General features: G+C 37.1%; 1 protein-coding gene across 1 annotated transcript in view; it reads right to left on the bottom strand.

Annotated features, from left to right (window-relative positions):
* Positions 1 to 22,352, bottom strand: part of LOC131045321 (serine/threonine protein phosphatase 2A regulatory subunit B''beta) — a 90,535-nt gene that overhangs the window by 5,600 nt on the left and 62,583 nt on the right. The window contains exons 8-9 of the mRNA XM_057978897.2: positions 8,301 to 8,448; positions 8,073 to 8,182 (exon numbers count right to left, since the gene is read on the bottom strand). Coding sequence (XP_057834880.1) covers positions 8,073 to 8,182; positions 8,301 to 8,448 — 258 coding nt within the window. The remainder of the gene's footprint in view (positions 1 to 8,072; positions 8,183 to 8,300; positions 8,449 to 22,352) is intronic.

Raw genomic sequence — 22,352 nt, 5'->3', positions numbered from 1 at the left:
ACTGATGCTGAGTTAAGTGGCCCCTTCTTGTTACAAATGGTTGAGGATATGAAAGTTGAGCTAGAGGACCACCGACAGTCTTGGAGCCAAAAGGGTTGCACCATCATGACAGATGGTTGGACGGATAGGAGGAATAGAACACTCCTAAATTTTCTTGTTTCCTGCGGAGGTGATTGATCATGATTCATTCTAATTTGTACTTCCCTAAATGCATTGAATAAATTAAATTTTGATTTGTTGAAACTCTATTTTCAGGATCCACCATGTTCTTGAAGTCTATTGATGCTTCCTCACATGTGAAAAATGCCACATACTTATGTGAGGCTATTGAGGAAGTCATACAAGAGGTAGGGGAAGAAAATGTGGTGCAGGTGGTGACAGATAATGCAGCAAGTTATGTTGCTGCAAGTAAACTTTGAACTTTTGAAGTCTTGATGGAGAGGCATCTATGATTATTTAAAATTTTCTTAACACATCAATATTTCTAATTAACTTAAAATTGCTGCAGGTAAACTTTTGATGGAGAGGCATCCGAAAAAAATTTGGTCTCCATGTGCAGCCCATTGCCTTGACCTCATGTTGGAGGATATTGGTAAGCTTGAATGGGTGAAATCAATAGTTGAAAGGGCCAAAAATATCAGCAAGTTTATCTACAATCATGCATTGGTCCTTAGCATTATGAGGCAATACACGGGGCAAAAGGAGTTGGCTCATCCTGGTATCACGAGGTTTGCCTCAAACTTCCTCACACTGAAATCCTTGATAAAATCAAAGGCGGCTTTGAGGCGTATGTTTGTTGGTGAGGAGTGGACTTCCTCATCCTATGCTACGACCACTGCAGGGATAGATGTGGTAAATTGCATTTTTTATGAGCCAGGTTTTTGGACCCCCTGTGGAGAAACCGTGCAGGTAAATTTATTACAATTTAACATTTAGTATCTACTATCTAGTATCTACTATTTAGTAATTTAATTTTAATTTATTAACAATTTAACTTTGCAATTTTTCTTTTTTTTTAATTTAATTTGTGACTTAATTGTTTTTGTTTAACATTATGTGTAGGTCACTGAGACCCTTGTAGTTCTCCTACGAGTTGTTGATGGGGAGAAGCCCTCTATGGGCTATATATATGAGGGTATGGATAGGGCCAAGGAGGCCATTAGGTCCATATATACAAGAGATGAGGATAAGTATGGCCCCATTTGGGAGATTATTGATAGGAGATGGCAGAACCAGCTTCACAGGCCCATCCATGCAGCAGCCTATTACCTCAATCCGGCATTTCGATTCCGTGATGACTTCAAGGCGGATGAGGAGGTTCTTAGTGGCCTGTATACAGTGGTTCAGAAGTTGTGTACTGATGGCACAGCCTCAAGTACAATGCTCCAGCTGGATAAATATAATAATCGAGAAGGGGCAATCTTCACAAGCAGCATGTGCATAGAGGCTCGGACACAATTGCAGCCAGGTAGAAATATATGTAAACTTAAGATTCTTAAGTTTATGGCTTATGCATTTTAATTTTTGATTTTATAATCTAGCCTTAAAGTTGGAAATGAGTTTGATTTTTTTCCTTTTCGTTATTTCAGATAGATGGTGGCAAATGTTTGGGCCCTCAACCCCAAACCTTCAAAAAATTGCCATCCGTATTTTGAGTCAGCCATGCAACGCTTCTAGATGTGAGCACAATTGGTCCATATTCGAGCACATCCACTCGAAGAGGCGTAATAGATTGTCTGTGGAGAGGTTGAATGATCTTGTTTTTGTTCATTACAACCTCCGTCTTAGGACCAGACAGATTTTGGACACTAACTCCTCTCTGATCACTTTAGCGGAGATCGATCCAGGGTCTGAGTGGATCACTGAGTCTACCGATCCCATCTTCACTGAGGACCATGAGTGGGTTGACCAAGCAAACAGAGAGCCTGAGGCTGTGGCTATGGTAGAGGAGGATAGAGCACGATCCGGCATAGGCACCTCACAGGCGGAGACTATGGCTACTCAGTCATCCAAGACCTACCTTAGACGCATTTGTAGGAGGCAGACAGACTACTCTGAGGCTGAGGATGAGCTAGAGCCTGAGCCATAGAATTGTTTTTGTTTACAGTTATATATATGTTTGGGAACATTTGATGTCATGGATTTTATATACATTTGACAACATTTATAACTATATATCTATGTTTTCTATTTCCTTCAGCTACAATTTACATTTGTACGCATGTGATGGATGTATGTTTATGTATGTGATCAAATTAGCTTATATTTGATGATGGTATAGTGTCTTTAAGCTTTATTCAATAATGGGTGCATGAAACAAGTTTTAAATTGTTAAAAATCTCTAAATTTCAAGGGTTTTTTATTGTGCCGAGTCATAGCCGAGTCACGAGTCGAGTCGACCTTGCCAAGTCCGAGTCTGGGAACTTTGCTATAAATACATCATTGTGGAGCAATCATAAAGAGCATTCATCACATCAATTTTTTGTTGCAAGCAGAAATATAAGGCAGATTCAGAGCAAAGATATAAGCTGAACTTGTTGAGAGATATAAGGCAGATTTGGAGCAAAGATTAAGGCAGAATTTGGATCAGAAATTTCATCGTTTTGGAGCAGACTTTATTGCAGATCTTGAGCAGATAAGGTGAACTTGTGCAGAGATACATGGGAGATTTGGAGCAGAAATAAGTGAAGTTTTTGGAGCAGATATTGGAGAGGTTGGTGCCTTCCAATTTAGAGGAGATAGGTATCTCTTGCTGAGTTGGTACTCATTTGTGGGAGTTGGTACCTCCAGTAGGTTGGTGCCCATGAATTGTGGGGATTGGTGTCTCCAATAGGTTGGTGCCTATAAATTGAGGGGATTGGTGTTCCTTGTGGGTTGGTGCCTATGAAGTTTGTGAAAACTAAAAAGAGTTTTATATAAGCAATATTTTGTCAAGGTTTTCTCCTATAAGGGTTTCCATGTAAACCGGGTGTTGTTCTTGGCATTGATAATGTGAAATTGATGTTATTGTGATTGTTAAGTTGAAAAGGTAAATGATTGTATTATACGGATTCAACCACTCACGCCCCCCCTCCCTCCCTCTCAGTATAACTGTGTGCTCTTCACTTTTCAACCTCTTCTCAATAATTAGACACCAAGCGAGATGTCTCCCTCTTGATATTAAGAGGGATTTTGGTTAAGAGCTCAAACCCTTGCTCGTTTTAAGTAGTGCCATAGACACACTTGGTTAAGAGCATGACCAACTTATTCCAACAGTCAACAACGATCCTTAGCATTCCTTTGAAAATGGACTTCATAATGGTCCTTACATTTTCAACCCTGGAGTCAATGCCATCATAAATTTCACCCAAACATGGACAATATATATGAGCATACCTAATCATGTTGGTGATGGGCTCAATGAAAACTCAAAACATATTCCATATGAGCCCAACACTCACATCTAGGATAAACGCTTTGACTTTTAGGGCTCCCTATATATTTGATTGTCCTCCAAAGATTGTTGATGACCATAACATTCAATGCATCTTGCAACTTCACAACCTACGTTACCCGGGGACGCGTCCTTGGCCTAAAATCCCTCGTCCCCATACTGGAGACATACCGGGGACTTGGGGACGGCCAGGGGACGTCCCCCCGTCGTCCCCAAAATTGCAAAATATGTGGGAAACATTCCAAAAACTTGGGGACGGCAGTGATTCTCAAAGGGGATGTCCCCACGTCCCCAATATGGTTGGGAACGTCTGTGATGTCCCCTAACTCTCCCGAGGATGGCCAGCCGTCCCCCTTTTCCCAGCACATTTGAAAAAAAAACTCAAATGCTCAAAAAAAACATTTTTTAATTTTATTATAGGTATGTAAAACTGAATTTTCACTAATATAACAGGTAAACATGTCTGAATCACTTCCAAAAGAACTTATAAATAATGAGCAACAGCCTGGCAATAAATTTCACAAACACTTAGACCTTGGTAGTGCATTAAAAAGTGGTTGCAGGTCTGCAATATTGGACTTTTCACTGATATGAAAGGTAAACAAGTCTGAATCATAGCCAAAAGCACTCAGAAATATGAATAACAGCTTGGTAATGAATTTCACAAACACCCAAAACTTTGTAGTGCATAAAGAGGCGCTTGTAGGTCATTATAGTAATGGAAGACTAGCAAAATATCCTCCAACCAGAAAGAAACAATGAACTACATACAAACAAGTGCTGGCATATTGACAATGAATTCTGAATTATGAATGCATATTGAGTATTGACAATGAATTCTGAACACAAATGTGGTATGTTAAGGTTCTATAATGTACATATACCTGCTTTATCCATGTTTTCATATGAATATAATGTATAAGTAGGAGGTATTTTCCATAGCAAGCCAAACTATGATATTGCTATCAGGGTTCAACTATGTAGTTTTTGAGTCAAACTCATTGACCCAAAACAAAGTTCGCATCACAGAAAAAAAAAACCCAGGTCGTAAAAAAGTCGCAGCCGCTACGAAAAAAACATGCACGACGAATAGAATCCCTCGGCGAAAAAAATCGCAAAAATTATCATGACTAGTTCAGAAAACGCACAAAAAATTCCCAACATGTCGCCGCTGCAAAGAAATCGCAGAGAGAGAAGGTTGCACGGGAAAAGAGAGTCGCAAATTGCGATTTTTGTCTTAAGAAAAAAAAATGATGCGATAAAAAAAACCTCTACCTAGAAGAAATTAAAAATGTGACAAACAAATTAGTGGTGTGCCAAAAAATGGTCACAAATCAGCAACCCTAGCTCGCCAAAATCCTCGAGCCGACAAAAAACCACGATCTAAAAAAAAATCCGCTCAACACAAAAAAAAACTTCCGTGATCTGCCAAACTCTTCTTGACCACGAACTCAGCCACGAAGAAACACGGAAAACTCAGAAACCTGCAAAAGGAGAACCGACGCCCATGATTTTCAAACCCTCAGTAAGTCACCAAAAAAAAAACTCTGCTCTCCAATTCAGTTCTTTTCATAAAAAAACTCTTAAAAGAAAATTCTGGAAATAATATCCACGTAAAGAGGCTACGAATTTTTTATTAAAAAATTCGCTAAACTTTGAAAAAGCCCATCGACCCGCTCTGAAACCATGAAAAATAACTGAATCAATAATTGAATGATATTGAATGAATTAATAATGAATATACAAGCGTATATAAAGGAATTACAAGATGGTGTTCTAAAAAGAATGAACCGTTAATCTAAAGCTTCAACACGAAGCTAAAACACTTAAAGCACTAAATAAAGCTAAAAGCTAAAATCTAAAAAGCAAACTATGTGTTCTTATGAAAGAAGCAATTGTTTCACTTAACGAACTAAAAAGCAAAAAGCTAAATGACCATTAATAAATGAATTAAATATAACTAAATATTTTAATATTAAATAACTAAAAAATTATTTATTAATATTTATTAGTTATATAAAAAATATAATATATAATATTAATAAAAAAAATTAATATTAATAATTTGCTTATTAGTATTATTATATTAATATATAAATATAAAATATGAAATTAAATTTTATATATAACAAAAAAAAAAAATTTAATATAGTAATATACAAAAATTAATACATTAATATGTAATTTTTAATACTCGTCCACATGAGATCTATTATTAAAATTTAAAAACCATATCAATGCCTCTCCCGATCACGCGGTGATATAATGTCCTTGTTATTATTCCTCCTCAAACGGCAAATGTCGTTGCAATGGAGTCTAGAATGATTCAAAGGACATCTGTCCAGGGTGAATATCTCTTGCGGGACCATTGCATCGGGGATTAAAACTTCACCGATGAACTAAAATTTGATGCTCTCAACTAGGGGAGATTTTTGCATCCCATCACCTTTCTCCCACCTATCTCTTGCCTCTAACTAGATATATCCACCTTTCTCTCACCAGATACGATAGGCACTCGATTGATCACTTGCTCTCAATATGCTCCTTGAAAAACTAAATTTCTCATTGGCCACCTTGAAACGAACAGAAAATCGAAGTTTGACTTCCACGACAACACATACCCTAGGGTTTAGCACTTTTGGGGGTGGAATTTGTGCCAAATCCGTGCAAATTCAGTAGACCACAGTCTGTGGGCAGGACCCTGCCTGGATCCACAACCAACCAACCCTAAACCTGAACCCAATATGAACCAGACCAGGAACTGGGGGGTCAAAGGGAGGGACCCAATAACTTAGTAATGAGAGAATATATAGAAAAAATGGCAGGTATCTTATTTTAATATCTGAAATTGCTTTGGTGAAGACTACAAGCAATCTAGCTATAGGGTCTTGCTTGCGATTGGGTACTTATTAAGGTGCTAGATGAAGCCAGGAAATTTCTGACAATGAAAAGAAAGTCTATTCTTATCATTCAATTCATCATGTGATGAAGCTACTTGTGGAAATCAACAACTGGAAGGTAATGAGAGAATTTGTAGACAAAATTATAAGCATCTTCTCTTAATATTTGTAGTTCATCGGAAAGACCACCAACAAACAAGCTAAAAGGTCTTGCCCACAACTGCGGGAATTATTCAAGCACTAGATAAGGCTGCAAAACTGTGACAATGAAAGGCAGTTCGATTCTCATTATTCAATTCGTCAAGTAAAAAGGTTTTTGTGCATGGAAACAGATCTACATAATTTCAGACATGCTAGTTCTAGTAGACAATTTTGACAAATTATTTTATAATTTTTCTCAACTACAGACATCTCAAAACAAATGGCTGACCTGGTAGCAAACAACTGGTCTGTGAAGTTATAGCAAACAACTAGCCTAAACAATCCTAGTAAAAGGTGTAAGATCTTCCAAAACCTACCAAACCTAAGGAAAGGCTCTCCACACAGGAAGGGCCCACAAATCATGATTCCTTGTAATTGAATATATTAAACAAAAATTGGAAAAGTAATTAACAATATAGTGTATATAACACCATACATTTTGTGGGTAAAAAATGCTTAGAAACAGAAAAGGAAAAACATAAACAAGTAGCAGAAAAACTCATGGCAATGAATCAGTAAATCCAAAATATCTACATATATTAGAATATCTAAACAAGGGTCTGGAAATCAAAACAACAATTTCCCTGGCTTGTACCAAGGAATCAAATATCATATTAGGCCATCCAAAAATGTCACATAGTACATAATTTTTCCAGAAACTTGAGAGTAACTTAGGACTATGCTTTGAAGCTACACTATGTTTTCCTTAATTCTAATAGATTTCTCGAGTTCAAGTGAGCCGAAATTATTGGATCTGATATACTCAAGCTACTTTTCATCATTGCCATTTTAGGCTTGGAAATTCAATTGAAACATAAGATATTCAGATTTGAAATTTCAAATTAAATTAAGTCATTTCCATGGGATTTTTTTAATTTATTTCAGAAGCAGAATTAGTGTCTATTTAGACTATTTAATACTAATTTAGGTTTGTTACTTTGTACTGTCTTAGAATTTGACAGCCAGAATCCAAATAATTTTCAAGAAATGTACAGTACAATTTCTTTGAAGAAAAAGACAGATTATGGAGAAAGAAGTTTCCTTCTTTTTGTTTTGTCTCCATTCACTATAATTTTGAGCTTTACGAAGTTTATGGACACTGGGTGCCTGAAGATGTGCAGACGGATATCCCTATTTTGGAAATACGCACACTCAAAGACATTTCATCCATAACACACCAGGGCCATCCTGGAGTGCATGGGATCTCCACCAGGGTAATGAGGGCAGGTGGTACGTTAGCCACACCTCCAACCCTATCACATGCTAATACCTTAAATTAAAAAATGCCTCTGTTCTGTAGAAAATTGTCATCAAAACTTCACCTAAAACTTAAAATTCTAATAATTGCATGTAAATTCCTCAAAATTTGGTTAAATTAACATGGTAATTCTTTAATCAATCATTACCATTACCATATAAAATATGCTACATTGCATGTCTAGGGAAAAAGAGGTCACATTAATTAAAGCTATTACCTCCAAATGAGACTCAAGAAAGAAGCATAAAACCAAAGTCAATAAAATAGGTTGAGATCTTACCAGTATTCAAGACTGGGTTCGGATGACTTGTCTTCCTCAGACAGCATAAAGTAAACAAAGTCCTCATATCCCATCTTCCCTTTAACTTTACTAGTAAACTTTCTAGGAATCTATCAAATGACAATGACATTAAAGAACAGAACAAGAAATATCCAAAAATTTAAACTTAAAGAAAACGAGGAATTCATTGTCCAGGTAAAGAACAAAGTGAGTGAAAACAAAACCAACCTCAGAAAATATCCTATCAACTATCCGGTATGTCAATGCATGGCTCCCATATCTTACAAGATTGTCTTTATCGATTAAAAAATCATGGTCTGTATCAAGCTCCCAAAATTTGCAGTATATCACATAAAAGTGTTCATAAGAAAAGTACCTAGCATATAGAAAACAGAAAACATATGTTAAAAGAGAACACAGTACCATACACTGTAAATCAAATGTAAAATGACATTCAACAAAGACCTTTACAAAATTTGCATTGAACTCTTTATCTTGTATTCTGAAGCTGAAATTACAACACCAAAAATTTACATCATACAAGAAAACAGCTTGGTCTGAGATTTTTTAGGAGGGAGGCGTGTTTTTAGATAATCTATTGTGAAAAAGGTTGTAATTATAAAAATGAAGAAGCTATTATGCACCATAGGTCAGCTGATCAAAGTGTCATTAAATGAATATCACCATGTCATGTCAGTTGTTGGTAATTAAAGGTACTTACAGGCTACAGCTGACCTTATAAGGGAAACTTGTATTTGTGCATCCACTCGTAAGGGAAATCCGGTAAGAATGTCTCTGACAACACGATACTATTGTACCATCTGATCATTCAAAAGTCGCTCCAAAAAGTTCCCATGTTTTGCTATCTATTTGAATGTATGTGAATTGGGTATGGCTGTTCCATTTCAATTTGTTGATGATGAGTATTGTTGACGTGTCTAAAATCGCTGAACTTGCGACTTCATCTGGTCAACGCAGAATAGAATGTACTCGCTGAGAATCCCATCCTCTCTTGAGATAAGGAAATCCCTAATGCTGTTTTTTGTTTGATCAAAGGGGACGACCTCAAGGTTTTGATTGTCAGGTCTTGACTGCGGGATTACTCAGTGGTCGATGTGATTTGCTGGGAGCACAAGGGGACTTACGATTTGCAACAAGCTGGTCTGCTGCGATTCTTGAATTACTTAATAAAGAGCAAAAGGAAAGGGTTAGGAGATCTAAAACTAACAACACGGGTATGCAGGTAGACGGATTCAACATAACCAATTCCTGCTTGGCCAGAATAGCTCACAACCTTGCAGAAACGGTGCAATCTTCAAAGGGACTTGGAAGATTTTCAGACTGCAAACGCACAGCTAAGCACCCAATTCTGGCGCAACTCAGACGAACACCTGCAATTGAACTAAGCACACTTAAAGGCTCAGGTTAACCATACAAAAGGATACACAATCAGTACATCCTCAATGGTATGAGCCTGAATCTATCAAATACCTGCACACCCAAAACAGAAAGATCTATCTAAAATGCTGAGAGAAACCATGCAAACAGGATGAAAACAAGACAATAAACACCAAATCAATGTTTATATATTGATTTCAGCTGCCTATTACAACAATTTCTGCAGCATCTCTATGCTACTGCTTAAAATCTAACCTATTCTACCTCTAAAATCTAACTCTCTCACCAGAGTCTAACTATCTAACAAAAATCTCTAACTGTCTAAACCTTTACAAAAGAAAGGCCTCTGCCTTTTATAGATTTTACAATACGAACCAAAGGCTAGGATTAACTGCATCCAAGGGTCTCGATCTGCCTTCCAGAAACTAGCAGCCTTAACCCATGCCCATTAAATTCTCACTCATCCATTCAACCACAATTTCAACTACCTGCCACTATTTGGCTTCAATTTGAGTCTATCCGGTAATTAGACATAACTGTCCACAACTGACTTGTTTCCCCTTTCTTTCAAAATATCTGAGTCGGACCTACAAGCAATTTTACAATAAAACAATTTCAACGTTTTAGAAATTGAATTCCTGGAATTAAATCCAGCTGTGTGCTTTTTCTCGAGAAGGCATAAACTTGCAGCATTCAGAGTGTTCTTTGGTCTTTGGTCCCGGTGGTGGACTTCATCTTTGTTCAGCAGCACGGTTCCCAATGTTTGGTTGCTCTCGCGCTCCTGCAGTGCGTTCCCACATCTTTTTCTTTTTTTAGTCTTCAGCACCTGGCCTTGATTGCGATTCTTCTTCGATGTGCATTTCAAGCCTTTCTCCTGGTTCTCTAATGACATCCTGTGACTTGCGAACGATCAATTTCATTTCAATAAATCAATTTGAAAAATTAATTAATTTAATTTAACGCCTGGAGGGTCATTTGAAAATTTCCCAAGTTTTAACGCTTTTACTCCTTCCACGAATTTAGTTGCTCCTGGCAATTTCGGGCAATAGGGGCATTCGAAAAGTTTTAAAAACTTTGACATTTTCACTTAAAGGTCCAAATTCGGCCCTTTGGGCACTTTTGCCAACTTTCACGTTTTAACATTTTGGCTAAAAGGTTTGAATTTGGCCATTTTGGGGCATTTTTGTCAACTTTTCACTTTTCAGATTTTTACTTAAAGGTCCAAATTCGGCCATTTGGGCACTTTTGCCAACTTTCACTTTTTAACATTTTTGCTAAAAGGTTTGACTTTGGCCATTTGGGGCATTTTTGCCAACTTTTCACTTTTCAGATTTTCACTTAAAGGTCCAAATTCGGCCCTTTGGGCACTTTTGCCAACTTTCACTTTTTAACATTTTGGCTAAAAGGTCCGAATTTGGCCATTTGAGGCATTTTTGCCAACTTTTCACTTTTCAGATTTTCACTTAAAGGTCCAAAGTCGGCCCTTTGGGCACTTTTGCCAGCTTTCACTTTTTAACATTTTGGCTAAAAGGTCCGAATTTGGCCATTTGGGTTATTTTTGCCAACTTTTCACTTTTCAGATTTTCACTTAAAGATCCAAATTCGGCCCTTTGGGCACTTTTGCCAACTTTTGATTTTTTTTCCAAAAAGTGCGAGTTTTGGCACTTGGGCGAGTTTGTCAACCTTGGCACTTTGCATTCTTTATCTCCTTTGTATCCCTTGGTGAAAATCGGCATTTCAACGTCATTGCAGGCCTTAACTCTTTCTTCACATTTAGGCGATTTTGCGAGAATTGGGGAGTTTTCGCAATATGGCCCTTGAGGCCGAATTTGGTTTTAGTGGCACTTGACCCTTCATATCCCCCTCCTCTTCCGCAAGGACAGAAAGGCACAAACTGGGGGGTCCCTGTCCAAGACGGGGATGGGTGTGCGATTCGCACAACAAGTACCAATTTTAAATCGTATTTCAGATGGTTAATTCAGTACTATATTTCTTAAAAAGTATTGTTTTCTTGGCATTGATGATTTGAGACTGCCACAACACTGGTATGAATTTGGCATGCTGCCCAAGCATAGCTAAAATAATTTCTAGAGTTGTGATACAGTAGTTGAGAATTTTCCTTCCCTAAATCTTAAAGGCATGTTTTGTAAGCAGTTTATACACACACACACACACACACATATACTATAAATTGACCACAAATCACCACATAAATATGACCATCTGAGGCAAACCATTTTACTATTTTTATCACAATATGTTAAAAATTTAGGTATATGTGACTTACAAAAAAACTACTCATTCCCATATACCAACGATCAGACTCGGCAACAATGATGGTCAAGGAAGCCTTGACAAACAGTAAATACTTTATAAGGATTAGCCAATGAGAAGAAGTGAGCATACTTGGAGAGACAGCCAACCACCACGAAAATAAACGATTTGTCATCTAATTTAGGCAGCCACTCAATAAAATCCATAGACATGTCTGTCTATACTACACTCAGAATTGGCAAAGGTTGTATGATGCCTAGAGTCTTGACAATTTATCCTTTGTGATGTTGACACATATCACATTCCAAAAAAAATTGATATCATTTTCCATACTAGTCTAAAAAAGTATGTTTTGTTCTTTCATACATCTTTGAGAAAACATGAATGCCCTGCAGGAGTTGCATGCAACTCTTGTAATAGTTGGGGCCGAAGAGCAAAATTTGCAGAAAAACAATTCACCCTTTGTAACAAAAGCATTGGCCATCCCAAGTGTACATGGGCTTTGTTGTAGGAGTGAATACTGGCTGATGAATTTGTTGTTAAATCTGTGTATCCTATTGCCATTCATGTTGGACCTCCTACAAACAATCTAGAGTTGGTAACAATAAAGCACATAATGTCCCTTAGTTTTATATTTACCACCACATTCTCCTTGCCTTTTTTGTAAAAAAAATTCATAATCATAACAAAATAATTTGGTGACCCATTTATGTTGTTCTAGTGAAGACCATGATGATATGACTTGCAATCCAAAAATATGGTCGCCAAATGATTCATATTAAGAATGGCTAACATTTTCTTCTCATTGATAGATTTTAGTATCAATGAGCAACCAGAAAGGAAATATTTCAAGATTCCAAGATTGGGAAAATTTTCCAAACATAAGGAGGGAACAGTTAATGAAATTCACTAACATAAGGATGAAGTGCAAAGTATCACAAGGAATTCTAAACATCATGAAGAATGTTCAAGGATAGGTGATCAAATCTACAATGCAAGTTGAAGAGGCATCCCAATCACCATTCGTTCAATCAAAGGGTACCAAGTCAACATTCATTCATGGAGGGAATAGGTGACAAATGGTGCTACATCAAATATTATTTATCTTACCCTCATCTCTCATTGGTCAATGTAATGGTGGTTGTAACAAACCCTAATTAGGGTTTGATCTTTTAATCTTGGCCATTGATCTTGAATCGACATGAGCCATTCATTTCTTTTGAGGCTCTATGTAAACCCCATTGCCTCTCATTTGTAAGAGAGATTTTTGAGAATTGTCGGTTATATGTTGCAGACTTGCATACGAGTCATTGTTCCATTGATGGTGATTTTGTTTAGTGTTGCATACATTTGTGGTTCTCATTGCCTCCAAGTTAGATTAGAATTTTAGATTAGAATTTACTTTCAAGTATTTTAGATTGAATGAAGAGATTTGTTGAATGCATTTGTGTGGAATCCATTTAATCCATACCACTAGCCTCTTGTTGATTGTAAGTGTGCCTTGTGTGGTCAACTGGAATTTTATGCGAACTTAACTTCAATTGTTATACGTCCATTGTTATGCATTGTCTTGAATGGTATCAATGTTTGATGGTAATGATTTGAACATCTTTGAAATATACCTTAGATGATTACACTAAGCTTGTGTCAAATTGTTCAGTTGATGGTGAGACCTTGCCTAGTAGGATTCCATTGAATCAATCACCCTTTTCTTGCATTCTAGGCTTTAGAATAGAATTCATAAACCGCTTCCCTTTTGTCCTTTTTTTTCAAATTCAAGTTAGTGTAGGAGAGAAAGCATCACAAGATTGCAATATCAAATGATCAAGTTCCAACATTGTTCAAACGTCCAAGTATTCAAGCATTCATGTACAACGTAAGTCCCCTTGTAATTCCAACACTATCACATCAACCATTGAGCTTATCCACACGTTAAGGCCTGACATTTTGTAACCTTGGAGTTGTCTCATTTGATCGCAAAGCATAGCATTTGAGAGACTTTGTTCAAGAGAGGATAAGATACCTTGGTATTTTATTATGTGTTCGCATGTGCATAAAAAACACATCAACAGGTCTCAAGGATGATGTCCTGCAACATGTTTGTGAGTGCATAACTTATCCACAGAACAAGTCAAAGCATGTTTCTCCAGCAAGTTTATTGCAACCATTACCCATCTTTGAGCAAAAGTGGGAAAATATATCAATGGATTTTATTACTAATCTTTGAAGGGTGCAAGGTATATATGGTATTTGTGGTAGTTCGCCAGTTGACCAAATATGCACACTTCTTTGCTATTTCATCTAAGGCAAACTAGGTTGCAAAGTTGTTCTTCAAAGAGGTGTTCAAAATCCACGCATTGTGGAAGAATATTGGCAGTGATTAGGATAGCAAGTTTCTCAGTGTTTTTTCAAGAAGCTATTCAAGTTGGCTACCATAGAATTGACCCTGAACATCAATTGCCACCCTCAAACAAAAGGTCAAACTGAGATTGTGAATAAATGGGTGGTAGGATATTTGCATAATTACATTGTGAGACAGTAGAAGACTTGGATCAGGTGGTTGCACTTGGGTGAGCATTGTTAGAATACCACCTATCATATGTCAATAGGGATGACTCCTTTCAAAGTGTTGTATGGTTATGATGCTACATCTTTCATAGATTTGGCATTTGGTGACAATGGATGTCCTAAGGCTAAGGATTGGATTCAAGAGAGCCAAGATGTCTTTGAGTCTCTTACGGCTAATCTTCAAAGTGCCCAAAATTTATCCTAATTGTGCGCAACAATAGGATTGATCGGAAGGTTAGAAAAGGTGGAATTTGAGTTCTCTACAGTGGAAGCTAACAGTCAATAGGTCTAACAACTCTCTAGAAGAACATTCTCAATTCCCTTGCCTCTCAACTGATTTCCAGTATATATTGGAAATCTGTTAAGCTTCAAGATTACATGCTCCTACTTTCCTTCACTTTGATAAATGTCCATGCCCCTAACTATGGGCACTATGAGTTCCTAGTCATGCCCTTTGGGTTGAATAATGCTCCTGCAACCTTCCAATCTTGCATGAACCATATTTTCAACAAGCAATTGTGCAAAGTTCTTTTGGCTTTGATGATATCCTTATTTAGAGTGAGTCGTGAGAGGATCACACTAGGCATCTTCATGATGTTGGCCTCCATGATATTGGGCATCATGGAGGCACAATCCCTATTTGCCAAAGCTTCTAAGTGCAAGTTTGGATTGAAAAAGATTCGTTATTTGGGACTTGTGACTTATGCAAATGGAATCCAGGTCCATCAAGAGAGGATATGGGCCATTTAAGATTGGCCCCCACCAAAGACCCTAACGAAATTGAGGGGATTCTATGGCCTATGAAACTATTGCAAGAGTTTGTGAAGGGTTTCTCACAACTTGGTGCACCTCTTATAAATCTCATGAAGGGAGCTTTCAAATGGTCGTATGAGGCTTAGCGCACTTTGATAGACTTGTAATGAGTACTTGTCCTATTTTAGAACTACCTCATTTCTCTCAGTGTTTTGTTTTAGAGTGTGATGCTTCAAGTGAGGTGATCATGGCAATACTAATGCAAAAAAAAAATCCCATTGCTTACGAGAGCAAGATGCTTCGTGATACTGAGAGATTATACTTCATCTACGATAAGGAGATGCTTGCCATCATGCATGCATTGGCAAAGTTCAAACAGTATTTGGGAGGTGGAAAATTTGTCATAAGAATTAATCATAGCAGTCTGAAATATTTCTTGGAGAAGAAGGATCTAAATAAGCATCAACAAAAGTGGTTTAGTAAAATCAAGGCCTATGATTTTGACATCAAGTATGTGAAGGGGAAGAACATTGTTACAGATGCACTTTCCAGAAAAACCACTATTTGTTCCTTAGTAGGGACTTTAGCTGATCAAAGAGCTCATCTTTTAGTTGAGTATTCCAAGAATACATTTGCATGCAATTTGATGGATGGCAAGGTTCAGGATGACAAATACAAGATTTTGGATGATATCATCTAATATAAGGATAGGATTTATTTGGTTCCTAAATAAAATTGAAGTTGAGGATTTTGATAGCTATTCATGATACACCACTTGTAAGACATCCAGATTACTTCAAAACCTATAGATATGTCAAAGAGAAATTCTCTTGGAAGGGTCTCAAGGATGATGTTCTGCAACATGTTCGTGAGTGCATAACTTGTCCGCAGAACAAGTCAAAGCATACTTTCCCAGCAAAGTTTATTGCAACCATTACCCATCTCTAAGAAAAAGTGGTAAAATATATCAATGTATTTTATTACTTGTCTTCGAAGGGTGCAGGGCACATATTGTATTTGTGGTAGTTGACTAGTTGACCAAAAATGCACACTTAATCTAAGGCAACTTAGGGTTCAATGTTGTTCTTCAGAGAGGTGTTCAAACTCCATGGATTGCCAAAGATCATTGTCAATGATCAGGATAGCTAATTTCTCACTGCTTTTTGCCAAAGCTATTCAAGTTGGCTAGCATAGAGTTGACCCTGAACAACAATTACCACCCTCAAACAAAAGATCGGAGATTGTGAACAAATGGGTGGAAGGATATTTGCGTAATTACATTGTGGGACAGCAGAAGGCTTGGATCAGGTGGTTTCACTTGGGTGAACATTGTTAGAATACCACCTATCATATGTCAATTGAGATGACTCCTTTCAAAGTGTTGTATGGCTATGATACTACATCTTACGTAGTTTTGGCATTTGGTGACAAAGGAGCTCCTAAGGCTAAGGATTGGATTAAGAAGAGCCAGGATGTCCTTAAGTCTCTTCAGGATTATCTTCAAAATGCCCAAAATTTCTCCAAATTGTGTGCAACAATAGGATTGATTGGCAAGTTAGAAAAGGCAAACTTTGAGGGCTTTTCTACAGTAGAAGCTAACAGTCAATAGGTCCAGCAACTCTCTAGAAGAACATTCTCAATTTCCTTGGCTCTCAACTGATTTCCAATATATATTGGAACGTTGTTAAGCTTCAAGATTACATGCTCCTGATTTCCTTCGCTTTGATAAATGTCTATGCCCCTAACTATGGGCACTATGAGTTCCTGGTCATTGCCCTTTGATTTGACTAATTCTCCCACAACCTTCCAATTTTGCATGAACCATATTTTCAACAAGCAATTGTGCAAAGTTCTTTTGGCGTTCTTTGATGATATCCTTATTTACAGGAAGACATGGGGGGATCACACTAGGCATCTTGATGAGATGTTGGCCATCATGGAGGCACGGTCCTATCATGCCCACTCTAATACCATCTGTCATGCCCCCAAATTAATACCCAAATTGGCGACTCGCATTCTTTGATCAGCAGATTTAATCAAAGAAATTCTCTTACTACAATAAGACTTCACAATTTCTTCATCATGCAGATCATGGATTCCTTTATTATAATTGCAGTTTCTCATTATGCAAATCCTGGTTTCTCTATGCACCAATAATCTCCCTAATCAATTGAGATTAGTTAGACTGTGATGTCCCCAAACTGAACCTCATCAAGTATTGTTAACATTAAGAAAGCTCCTTGTATTATCTTTATGAATGATGTGAATAGGGGATAGTGGATGATCTGGATATATGATCCTGATCAATAAGACCAAAGTCATAAAGACTTGTAAGCTAAGCGTTCATCGGGAGCAGAGGAAGGAATTGCGGTGAATTGTTATTAGCACAGGCTTCCTTCTTCCATCATGACACTAAAGTGTTTATATATGAAGGGATTAACAAAGAGTTGCAATTATCTGCGCAAAGGATGAGTTCAGAAGTAAAGATCGATAAAGACGGTCAAGATGGAACACTAATTCATATTAAATATGGTGCAATAATATACAACTTGATAATCTACCTTACCCTTAAACAGAAATCTTTTGTTATTCTAACCAAGGAGACTCAGAATAAGAAGACCCGAAGATAACTAATTACATCGGTTAACAGTAACAACTAAATATCAATGAGAAAAGATAATGGACAATTCCTATTCCAATCTTCAACGATAATATCATGGGCAGCGATTTGAAAAACTATGAAACAATTATAAGATAAAGATGGAATTATTACAATAGCAGTAGTCAACGATCAGACTAAGCAGCGATTATATTAATAACTATAAAGATAAGCCAAGACCATCGTGACTAATAATATTGAAGTGGTCAGTGAATATAATATGCGATAACTAATATGTGGGGGAGCAGCGATTATGATAACCTCTAAATCATTACCAATCTGGATCATGCACTGATTAGTACTTGGAATGGTGTGATTAGCTTATAGGAAAAAGAAGTGATTATGAATAGATACGGGAGGTGTCTTTTAGGAACGCAGCCTATTATATCCAATTACAAGATATAAAGAGGCAAATCAAAAATCATTCTAGGGAAGAGAATGGATATTCCTCAATATAATATCATATAAAAGGATAGTTTTTGGTGGTGACATTAAAAATAGAATTATATTAAGGATCAATGAGCAGATATATGAAAAAGACTTCAGCAGATCTAGGAATACTTGGTGAAGCAGATTATGAAGGATTCCTGGACAGATTTGATGGTTAAGATTAAAACATATTTGTGAAGAGTTATAGGAAACAAATGAAGATGATTTATGGTCAAATGATAGCAGGTTGAAAGGGAGAACTATTGCACAAGTTATGAAGAATCTATTTTATTATGGCTCCAATTTGGAGGTTCAGTTGAGCAGAAGCAATGTATAACATTAAGGCATATATCTCAAGTACACAAATCAGAGAAAGTTATCAAGATAAGTTCTACCCTCTGAACTATTATTAAAAATTTAAATTCAATATTATAATGAAATGTATTCAGTCTGATAGAATTATGTTTATTAATATATTACAACTCTCACTTTAAGTTAAATTGGTTGTCTCGGGATTAAATTAAGGCAAATCCCAAAAGGGAACATTACAGTGGTATCAGAGCATCTTTGCTGCCATCCTGTGAAATATACTAAATGCAACCCTATCAGAGAAGGGGAGGAATATGAGAAACAGCACCCTTAATTATTATAAGGATATTCTTTCAGATCAGGGACGGTAACAACCTAAGTGTAGTGCAGATCAGAGATCCTCCATGCATCAACCACATCGGATTCAGCAATTACAAAGAGTCTGACTTTATCTCTCCACAAACTTGTAAGAGAATTACTTTCAGCTTTATGATTGCTTATTCATATATAAATCAGTAAATAGAAATCTGAATTCTATAGTTGGTTTATTATATGTCAAATATATTCCGGCACATGTTCTCAATTTATACCAGTATATTTGCATATATTATGAGAATTTCCAGCCATGATAGAGAGAGAGAGAGAGGATTACAAGTAGGGGAACACTGTTGGGTTTATATTCTAGGTACGCCACCTCATGGTATAAGGCCGGGGAGTTCCACGAGGCCAAAGGGGTACAAAGGGTACTACCTTTGGGCCTATGAAGGATAATCTTTCAGGGCACCCTATTGTGATGGCCCCGATGCTCTCTATCATGGTGAATGAATGCGTAAACATGAGACATAGGATAGGGGTGACAAGATTAAGGGGAACGGTTATAGGACACCTCACTAGGTATTTCACCTCATGGATAGCGCAGGCCACATGAGGTCAAGGGGGAATAAGATGGAGGGTCTCGAGGGCACCCTATCTAGTCACCCTATTCTGTGCCCCTCTATGATTGAATTCTCTCAAGCATAATTTAATCTTGTAATTAAGACTATGTTTTACATATGTATGATTGGTATTTCCTAATTAATAAGTCTATTTAATGAAATGTGATTATTGTATATTTTCTAACTTACTTGCAGGGTTTCAATCAAAGTGACAAGTATCTCTAACCCCTATCCCACTTCAATTAGGGCAAAAATTGGGTATTTCTACTTTGGGGACATTAAAAGTCCCTATTTGCCAAAGCTTCAAGTGCAAGTTTGGATTGACAAAGATTCTTTATTTGGGACATCTAACTTATGCAAATGGAATCCAGGTCCATCAAGAGAAGATAGAGGCCACTTTGGATTGGCCCCCACCAAAGAAACAAACAGAGCTGAGGGGATTCTATGGCCCACGCAACTATTAAAGGAGGCTTGTGAAGGGTTTCTCACAACTTGGTACACCTCTTATGAATCTCATGAAGAAGGAAGCTTTCAGATGGTTGGATGAGGCTCAGCACACTTTTGACAAACTTAAGGAGGTAATGAGTACTTGTCTTGTTTTAGAATTACCCGATTTCTCTCAGTGTTTTTTTTTTCAAATTGTGATGCCTGAAGAGAGAGAATCAGCAGTACTTATGCAAAACAGGCATCCCATTGCTTATACGAGCAGGAAGCTTTGTGAAACTGAGCAATTATATTTCATCAATGATAAGGAGATGCTTGTCATCATGCATGAGTTGGCAAAGTTCAAATAGTATTTGGTAGGTGGAAATTTTGTTGTTAGAATTGATCACAACAGTCTGAAATATTTCTTGAAGCAAAAGGATCCAAATGAGCATCAACAAAAGTGGGTTAGTAAAATCCAGGCCTATGATTTTGACATAGAGTATGTGAAGGGGAAGAAACATTGTTGCAGATGCACTTTCCTAAAAACCCACTATTTGCTCACAGAGATTTCAGCTGATCAGAAATCTCATCTTTTAGTTGAGTATTCCACGAATACTTTTGCATGCAAATTGATGGATAGCAAGGTTCAAGATGACAGATACAAGATTTTGGATGATATCATCTACTATAAGGATAGGATTTATTTGGTTCCTAAATCAAAGTTGAAGGAGAAGATTTTGATAGCCATTCATGATATACCACTTATAAGACATCTGGATTACTTCAAAACATACAAACATGTCGAAGAGAAAGTTTCTTGGAAGGGTCTCAAGGATGATGTCCTGCACATGTTTGTGAGTGGATAACTTGTCTGCAGAACAAGTCAGAGCATGCTTTCCCAGCAAGTTTATTGCAACCATTACCCATCTCTGAGCAAAAGTGGGAAAATATAGCAATGGATTTTATTATTGGTCTTCAAAAGGAGCAAGCCAAAGATTGCATTTGTGGTAATTGACTTGTTGACCAAATATGCACACTTCTTTGCCATTTCATCCTCAGTGATCAGGTTATCAGGTTTCTCGGTGCAAGTTAGCTATCATAGAGTTAACCCTGAACATCAATCACCACCCTCAAACAAATGGTCAAATGGAGATTGTGAACAAATTGGTGGAAGGATATTTCATAATTACATTGTGGGACAGCAAAAGGCTTGGATCAGATGGTTGGACTTGGGTGAGCATTATTAGATGTCCTTGAGTCTCTTAAGGATAATCTTCTAAGTGCCCAATCTTCAAAGTGCCCAAAATCTGTAGAAGATTTATGCGGAAAGTTACAAAGTCGAAAGAAGTTTTGAGGTGGGTGACTTAGTTTTCTTGTGCATTCGGCCTTACAAGTAGTCTTCTTTGAAAAAGAGTGGTGAAGAGAAGTTGAAGCCTCGCTTCTATAGCCCTTACAAGATTGTTTGAAGGTTTGGTGAAATAGCTTATGAATTTGAGTTGCTGGAAAATAGCAGAATTCATAATGTGTTCCATTATGAATTCTGCTGTTTTCCAGCAACTCAATCACCAAAGCTTCCACCCTTGGATGAGGAGGGCAGATTGGTTTGGTTCCTGATGCTATTCTCAATTCAAAGGGAGGAAATTGAGAAGCGGAGTAATTAAGAAGTAACACATCAAATGAAGAGACTTGCCCATTGAGGATGCCACTTAGAAAGGTTAACAAATTTTGCACCATCCCAATCTACAATTGCTTGAGGGCAAGCAATTTCAGGAAGGGAGAACTATAATGTCCTCTGTCGAGTAATTGAAGTTGACCGTTTATTCTATTTAGTTCACGTAGGCTAATGTTGAAATATAAGGGAATAAATTAAATTAATTATTTTAAGTTGTCCAATAAAGAGACATTTTACAGATAAATTTACTTCAATTAATTTAGTTACTTACGTGAAAATTAAAGGGAAATATTAAAAGTCACTTTATTCAATCTTGTTGAAATTTTTAAGCATCGAAGGCTTGCTTCCTAGGTAGCATAGAATAGAAACCCATTATTAGAATCTTTGAATGATGTTGCAGTTGTGGGCATGCACCGAGCAATGAGAAGGCTATCAGAAATAGAAATCAATCACAGTTTTTGGTCCATTGAGTGGAAACTGGCTAATATTGAGTAGACAACATTTGGTTTAAGGGTACCAACGAGTGTTTAATGGACACAAATTGGTGGCAGCCTTTGCCATTCAATACTATAAGTTAAGCTGGAGAGGCAGATTATCCATTCATATAGAGGGCATTAGAGAATTAAGTAGGTTGTCAACCACATAAGTCGCAACTTACATGAATCCTCAAAAGGTAGGAAAAGAATATTTGTTATTATCAGATCTTGATTTGGGCCTGTATGTTCATTTGAAAAGACATTGTAAACTATCAATATAATTTTTCATTATGCTTCAACCTGAACAAATATTTTATTTTGATGGAATGTACCATAGTTTTAAAACTTGTGGACTCGCCACGGACTCGCGAGTCCGTGGGA

This window comes from Cryptomeria japonica, chromosome 8 (genome assembly GCF_030272615.1).
Source record: "Cryptomeria japonica chromosome 8, Sugi_1.0, whole genome shotgun sequence".
Taxonomy (NCBI): Eukaryota; Viridiplantae; Streptophyta; class Pinopsida; order Cupressales; family Cupressaceae; genus Cryptomeria; species Cryptomeria japonica.
The sequence above is the reverse complement of the archived record's forward strand: the minus strand, read 5'-3'. Positions and strand labels throughout refer to the sequence as shown.